Source organism: Acomys russatus, chromosome 14 (assembly GCF_903995435.1).
Source record: "Acomys russatus chromosome 14, mAcoRus1.1, whole genome shotgun sequence".
In the NCBI taxonomy this organism is placed as follows: domain Eukaryota; kingdom Metazoa; phylum Chordata; class Mammalia; order Rodentia; family Muridae; genus Acomys; species Acomys russatus.
This window is the reverse complement of record NC_067150.1, coordinates 42,028,745-42,036,753: the sequence shown is the minus strand read 5'-3', so window position 1 is coordinate 42,036,753 and position 8,009 is coordinate 42,028,745. Positions and strand designations below refer to the sequence as shown.

The 8,009-nt window shown below is 44.7% G+C and overlaps 1 protein-coding gene across 3 annotated transcripts; it reads left to right on the top strand.

The window, feature by feature from the left end:
* Nucleotides 1-263: 263 nt before the first annotated feature.
* On the top strand, nt 264-7,248 carry Pts (6-pyruvoyltetrahydropterin synthase). 3 transcript variants are annotated; one of them, XM_051156406.1, is made up of 6 exons: nt 301-388; nt 2,076-2,155; nt 3,444-3,466; nt 3,963-4,019; nt 6,761-6,831; nt 7,018-7,248. In XM_051156406.1, exons 1-6 carry the CDS (start codon nt 309-311, stop codon nt 7,145-7,147), a joined length of 441 nt encoding a protein of 146 aa, XP_051012363.1. In that variant the 5' UTR covers nt 301-308; the 3' UTR covers nt 7,148-7,248. The 3 variants fall into 3 exon arrangements, with proteins under 3 accessions (XP_051012364.1, XP_051012363.1, XP_051012365.1); XM_051156407.1 differs by lacking the exon at nt 3,444-3,466 and having other exon boundaries at nt 264-388; nt 7,018-7,244; XM_051156408.1 differs by lacking the exons at nt 301-388; nt 3,444-3,466 and adding an exon at nt 485-663 and having other exon boundaries at nt 7,018-7,245.
* Nucleotides 7,249-8,009: the final 761 nt, after the last annotated feature.

Below are 8,009 nucleotides of genomic sequence, written 5' to 3'. Positions count from 1 at the left end.
GTCTGTCTATTCTAACTCAAAAATGGAGTGAAAGGGGAAGACACACATTATTGTGGGCAATTTAAAAATGCAGGCCTCATCCACCCACTGGCCCAGGGTATTTCTCATTGCCTAACAAAGATTGAACAGCAGGAGGCGCTAGTGTCCGCTTCCAGGCGGGCGGAGGGGCGCCAAGCCCCGAAACCACCCCCAGGAGCGCTTCCGGCGGGGAAGGCCGAGCTTGCACTGCGCAGCCGCAGAGAGCGGGACGGACCTCCGCCCCGGAAGCCGGAAGCGCCGGTCGCTCCCTGGTCGCTGGCCTGAAGACCATGAACGAGGCGGGCGGCGTTCGTCGCCGTGCGCGACTGTCGCGCCTCGTGTCCTTCAGCGCGAGCCACCGCCTGCACAGGTGGGGTGTGCCCACGTGTGTCGCCGCACGTGCGGGGCTTGGACCGCTATGCCCCCCGGGGGGCGTGGCCAAACGTTTAGATTCTAGCGGAGCTGGGGCAGGCGGAAGAGGAAATGGTGAGGGTGCGTAGCCGCACTTACGGGCCTCATCCGGGAGAGGGCGGTAGAGCTCTGATCCGGAGGCCCCACTCAAGAGAGGCTGCCTTGCATTACTCAGCACCTAGAGCATCCTGAAGGCAAAATGACAGGAGCATGAGCTACAGAGTGCAACACAAGGTAGCTTTTATCCCCCTTTTACCAAAGATGAATCCAGCCTTGATGCTTTCCCAAGGAGCAACACGGTCGGGAAGTGAATCCCAGACACACAAGATCACACCTGAGAGTTGGTTTAGAAGGGAGCTTCGTTACTCACTAGGTCTACTCTCTGAACCTACGTATCGTCTTAGAACAGTCATTTCCAACAGCATCTACCCACTCTTTACTGGACAAGGCTTTGTTCCATGCTAGGATGTTGCAGGGAACAGCACACAAATGTCACCGTCCCCTGTGTGGAGTTTAAAATGTAGCCAACTTTGTACAGTGTCATTTGTACAGTGTCATTTTTGCTTTGTGAACTGTAGTGCTCCGGTGCGCACAGTAGGAGGAAGTAAAGGGAACATGAAATACCTTAAAGAATTTAAATTTAAAAATTGTGTGTGTGTGCTTGTGTGTCGTGTGCACAGCTTGCATGAAAGAGCCGGTGGAAGCCAAAAGAGGGCATCCAATACCTTGGAACTGGAGTCACAGGCAGTTCTGAGCTGCCACTGGGTGCTGGGAACTGAACCCTGGTCTTCTGTAATGGCAGCACGCACTCTTAACCACCAAGCCATCTTTCCAGCCCTGCAAAGGGACAGTAGGAAGCACAAGATAAGCTGAGTTGGAACAGATACACATATTCATTAAGTCAATGACAACTGTGTGTAGTAATTTTAAAGTTTCACCTAATATGAGTGCCCTTGAACATATTAGTAACGTGTCAATGAGGCAACAGTTGAGGCAGAGCAGAGCAAGGCTGTTAAAAGAAGAGCCCGAGGGCATTATTTTTCAGGAGAAAAGAAGTTTTTAAGCTGCTGATGGACAAGCATCTGTGTGCTCACCTTTGCTCCTTGCTTCATTCTGTGCTTTCCCCATAGCTAATACTCAGTGTTTGTTGCATGGAAAAGCAGAGGTGGGATGTAGCTCAGTAGGTAGAGAGCTTAACTACCATGAATTACACCCTGGGCTCCAGCCCCAGCCCTACATAAGTCCGTGTGTGGTAGCAGATCCCAGCACTCATGAGGTGGAGGCAAGAGGATCAGAAGTTCAGAGCCATGCTATGCTACACAGTAACTTGGGAGGCCAGCCTCGCATATAGGAGGCCTGGGCAAAGGAGAGAGAGGGCGGGAGAGCAAGTGACGGCTGTGAGCAGGTTTGTTGGCATCTTGCTGTGGAGTAAGTGGGTTGAAGTGAAGGTTTCTGGTTATTTTTGTGGTGCCATGGCTTAATTAGTGGTGATGGAAATGTGGCTCATGAAGTCCAAGTGATCTGTCCAGTTGATCATGTAAAGTGAAATCAGACTACAGGGTTTTCAGAACCCAGAGCAAAGCTGATGGAGGGATCTGGGTGTCTTGACTGCGTCACACTGAGTTTTTCTGTTTTCCTTTTGTCAGTTCGTCTCTGAGCGATGAAGAGAACTTGAAAGTGTTTGGGAAATGCAGCAATCCACATGGCCATGGGCACAACTATAAAGGTGAGGGAAGAGCACGCTAACCCTGACTGACCCATGGAAGAGTGTGTAAGCCCAGGGGGCATGAGGAGAAGCCTCGCAGACAGGGTCAGGGCTCTGAGCCCTTCAGTAGGAATTCAACACAAAGAGCTATCGTCGTCTTGTTGGATGCATTACCTCATGGGTTACCTCATGGGTTACCTCACGGCCGTGTACTCTGTGAAAGATAGTAGAGCAACAACGAAAATGATTTAAAGCATTTTCTTTGACATTTGAATGCATAATAAAACTGCTGTTAGCTGTTTCCTTTTAATTATGTAGGGCTGAAACTAATGCTAAAATTTGATTATGATCAATGTTTGAGGAGACAGATATGTTTAACCTGATTTAAACATCGTACTATGTATGTATGAATTGAAATGTCAAAACAGTGCCTATCTATATATACTTTTTATATTTTTATGTTAACAGTTAAAATGTAAAATTTTTAAAACTTCATAGCAAAATAAAAAAAATATTATTTTGAGTAAATAGTGGCCAATGAAAGAGGTGTATTGTGTGGCAGAAAAGTAGTTTGTATATAAAACTTTGCTGGTAGTATTGTAAGAAAGTAATTTGTGGGAGGAAAAAGGACAAGCTTTTTTGAGAAATACCTGATGCCTCAAAACACGCTGCATAAGCCCTGGAGTGTGTGTGGTGAGGTCGGGCGAGGGTTGCAGAAGGCTTCGCATGGCTCTTCTCTGTGTCACCTCTCTACCTCAGTGTACTTGTTCACCATCCAATAACCGGTGGTGGTTGTGTGGAATGGGGGAAAAATACAAATGTGTAAAAGGCATTCATTTATAAAGGTACTGACCAAGTTTTCAAGCGTTCCATGTGAACACCTGCTGCTTTATGAGCCGAGTACACGTTCTTGAAAGGGAAGATGAGTATTTTTGGCTCTGAGGAAACAGGCCAGTCTAGTGCATAGCTGAGCATGCACATGCGCACCCCACTTGCACAGGCAGAGACTGAGTAACAGCTCCCTCCTCCCACGGACCTCAACCTGACAAGCAGAACATTTTCACACCGTGTTGGATTAGGTTGATTTTCTCTGCCTAGCCAACACTTCTGCCAAGCTCCTCTGTCTCGGTTGAGTCTTGCATTGATTGAGAAAGAGATTTTTAACTAAAAGAATATAGATATTTGGAGAAAAATTGAAGTATAGACTTGTGGGCTAGAGATATGACGGTTTATTTTGCTAACTTGTCTTATGTACTAATCTGTTTGAAGTCATATGTTCTTGTTGGTGTTTTTGTTTCCTTTCTTGTAGTTGTGGTGACAGTTCATGGAGAGGTACGTGCTGGAAATGGTGTGTGGATGTGTTCAGGTTGTGGGGCCATCTTCCAGACACTGAGGAAGTCTGTGGCGAGAGCTTGTGTGTCAGGTGCTTCACTGCTGGCCATTTCGTGTGGTGAGCTGCTGCCATGCCAGGCCTCTGTGCTGCATGTGGATGAGGAGAGAGCCGTCCAGTGAACAGGGTGCTCGAAGTACATGGTGCTGCAGCACTGAGACCAATCAGTGTGTCTAGGCTGAGGGAACGTGGGCACAGTCTGCATGTTTTACAGCCTTTAGTAACCGGAGAAGTTTATTTTACTTTTGAGACAGGGTCTCATGTCGCCCAGGCTGTATTTGAACTTCCTCTGTAGCCAGGAAAGGCTCTGAACTCCAGAGCCTCCTGGTCCTGTCTCAGCAGGGCTGGGAGTATAGCCATGAGCCACCCACCCAGCTTTGTGAAGGTGGACCCACGGAGGGCCTACTAGAGTGCTAATCACCCTTGTTTCTTCCTTAGATTGATCCTGCTACAGGGATGGTTATGAATTTGACCGACCTCAAAGATTACATGGAGGTAATGCCATCTTGGGTGCTCCTCATGTGCTGTCCCCTCTGTATAGTTTGTAGTCCCCCGTTCCCCTTCCCTTGTGAGAGGCCGTGACTGTGAGTCGGGGAAGGTGGAGGGAGAGTGAGCACAGCCTCTGCTTATTGGCCTTCTTAGCAGAACTAGGCGAAGTTGTGTCGTGATATGGGGACAAATGTCACATGCTCACCTCCTAGGTTTTATTGGAGGAGGCTCATTTTTTCTTTCTTTCTTTCTAAAGATTTACTAATTTATTTAATGTATGAGTGTTCTATCTGCATGTATGCCTGCAGGCCAGAAGAGGGCATCAGATCACATTATAGATGGTTGTGAGCCACCACGTGGTTGCCGGAAATTGAACTCAGGTCCTCTTGAAGAGCAGACACTGCTTGTAACCACTGAGTCATCTCTCCAGCCCCTCATTTTTTCTATTTATCAGATTTTACCCTTCTTTCTTTGAAGCTTTGTTCATTCTCTGAATGTTGTACCATTAATAAAAAAAAAATTAAATACAACACCTTCCTTTTTTAAAAAAAGGAATTATTTTTAATTATATGAGTCATTTTTTAAAAGCTCAAGTATTGGAAATGCAAAGATGAATGAATGAATCATAACCCCATAAATATACCAGTGTAGGTGATTGTAAAGGCTGGAAGCCTTAGATCTCTGGAGCTAGAGCTACAGATGGTTGTAAGCTGTCTGTTGTGTATGCTAGGAACCCAACTTGGGTCCTCTGAAAGAACATCAAGTGCTCTTAGCCGCTTAATCTTGAACCATCTCTGTAGCCCCAACACTACACTTACTTAGCAACTGTGGCTTTATGCTAAGTTACTGAGGCAATTCATGATAGAGATAACACCAGAAAGTACTCATTAAAGAGTTTCTCGACTGTACCGGGTGTGGTGGCACACTCCTTTAATCCCAGCACTCGAGAAGCAGAGGCAGGCGATCTCTGAGTTCGAGGCCAGCCTGGTGTACAGAGTGACTCTAGGATAGCCAAAGCTATACAGAGAAACCCTGTCTCAAAAAACCGGAGTTTCTTGGCTGTGTCATTGTAAAATTCTTGTGCTGTAAGAGATTTTAGAGATTACTTATCCCAGTTTCTTTATTCCATGGATTAAAATGAGGGATGCTAGACAGTCAGCACCTTTGCCCCAGGTTATGTGGTCTTTCTTGTTCATAGAATTGGGAATTTTTTTCTCATCTGGTTGTTCCCACCATCTCACCATTTGAACCTGCTTGTTCAGTCTTCATTTCAGCTTTCTTTATTCTCAGGTTACTAATGACCACGTCTCATATTGCTCATATAGTCAACAGATTTGTCTCTTTGTATCATTTTAAAAGCTAATTATTTGAAATACAAAGATGAGTGAATGAGACATAGTCCATAGAATATATACATTATCTTTCCTAGGAGGTAAAGAATAGTAATTGGTCAAAAATTATTACATAAACAAATAAGGGAATGATGAATAGCTCTGTGCTTATTAATTTAGAGAACTTTTAAAGTAAAAGGCTTTGCATTTATGGGGGGGCACAGAACATATACACACAATACTATGTATAAGACAACAGTGAGCCTCAGCAGTCAAAGGATTAGATACTTAGGAAGCTTTTGAGATTTCTTCCTCTTTTGGGAGCCTAAATTATTAAACACTCCTACCAGTAAAGGCGGCTTCTGTGGCCACAGAGTGAAGTTAAAAGTCCTGTAGAAACTTCGATGGAGATGTTGGGGTCAGAACTGGGATCCAAGATAGAGCAGAGATATTTATTTTCTTGGTATTCACATGTCTCATTTGATTTGTTTTTAAAGATTAGTTGATTTAGGAGTTTATAAAAACTCACTCTTTTTATATGAAGAAAACTGGTTATTAGTGTGCCTTCTTGAAATCATGCCAAGTGGAAAATTAGTTTGTTTCACAAATACTTAAATTTTTGTTCTAGAGCTAATGGTAAAAATTTAGAAAGAATAATGACAAAGGAACATTATTTAATATTTGTAAACATTAGAAAGTGATCATCTCTACATGTTTACTTTTTTCTTCTAAGACAGAAGATCATTGTTAAATTATTCTTCAGAGCAGAAATGTAGAAAACATCCATCATTTCAGACCAGGTCTTTTTTTAATTAAAAAAAGTAAAAAAATTTTTGTTATTTCTTTGGTTTTATGAGACAGGGTTTCTCTGTGTCTCCCTGGCTGTTCTGGACTCACTTTGTGGACCAGGCTGGCTTCAAACTCACAGAGATCCACTTGCCTCTGCCTCCCGAGTGCTGGGGTTACAGGTGTGTGCCATTGCGCCCGGCTTTCAGACCAGGTCTTAGTGACACGGGACCATTCTGTAGGTAGCACTGTGCTGTGGAAGAATGTGTCCGGTAACTGAAGACAGATTTAGAAGTGCTGAACTGAGCTGTGACTCATGGTGGTTGTTTCTAGAAAGAGCAGGAACTGCCTGTTTTTGTGGTTTCTTCCCTCTGCATTCAGGAGCAAGGACACGAAGTCAACGCAGGGAACTAGCTCTGACCTTGTTTCACAACCTTGTAAGGGTTCTCTGTAGAGCCTGGAAGGGATGCTTCCCAGGGGCCAGTCTTGGCTGAGTGGGGGGAGGGGGAGGGGAAGGGGGAGGGTGTGTGTGTGGAGGGGTGGTTGGAGGCTCAGAGACTGTGGGGTAAGGGACCATTTGAAGTCTGAGTCCTAAACCATGTCAGCGGAGTTCCTTTTCTCTGTCTGCAGGAGGCCATCATGAAGCCCCTTGATCACAAGAACCTGGACCTGGATGTGCCGTACTTTGCAGATGTGGTAAGGTGAGTGCCACTGCCTCGCCTTGGGCAGTAGAAATGAAACAAATTAACATTGTAATTATCATGTGATTTCTAAAGTATCAGCGCAATGGTAAGTTTTGTTACTGGAGTTCCTGTTTTTTCTATATATTAAACTTGAAATTTTGTTCATTATTTGTATTTTAAACTTCTTTCATTCTTTTTCTTCAGCACGACAGAAAATGTAGCCGTCTATATCTGGGAAAACCTCCAAAAACTTCTTCCAATGGGAGCCCTTTATAAAGTAAAAGTGTATGAAACTGATAACAACATTGTGGTCTATAAAGGGGAACAGATCTGAGGGTTAGTATTGCAGAAAGGTTAATTTCTTTCCATTTTTGAAAAAATTCTTCATTATTTTAGAATACACAGCAGTTACCACGTACTTTTGTCTTCATGTTGTGGTCTGGAGTACCTGAGCATTAAAACAACTGTAAGGTCCATACTTAAATGTATTGTATTTAAAATCAAACTTGCAGTGTATCCTGGATGTAATTTTCATGAGGAAGCAGAGTAGAGCTGAGGGTTGGAGCCAGGGCCTCCCACACGCAGAGCAGGCATAGACTTCTGAAACGCATCCCAGTCCTCTCCGTGCCCGCTAGAGAATCTTTTACTGACAGGTTCAAATTTATTTCATCTCAGCTAAATGTTTTGGTGTGGAATTATTTAAAGGTAAAATAAACCCATTTTGTTGTTGTTGTGTTGTTGTTGTTGTGTTGTTGTTGTTGTATTCACTGTGTCTACCTTATTTTCAGCACTTGTTTGTTTGTTTTGTGTATTATAAATAACAAAAATGTTTATGCAGTTTTGCCAGGCCACAGAATGTCCATGTCCGTACAGCAGCTGGGAGCTGTGTTGATGTCCCTGGCCCAAGGTGCCACCAAAGGCCATCCAGATGTCCTTGCTCTGGGCCTCTGCCTGCTGTATGGGTCTGTGGTGGTCGTGGTGGTGGTGGGGCGTAATGATCTACTGGCCTCTGCTGCTGCCTGAGGCCTTGGTGATGACCAGGTCTGTGCTGTCACTGAGGGCCATGTCTGGGTCTGTGGTCCTGCTGTGGCAGAGGGCCGTGTTGATGTTGGTGGTCTGCACTGCCACTGGAGACTGTGCTAAGGACCATGGCACATGATGACTCAAGAGACCATGTGGATGTCGGCCTCCAGAAA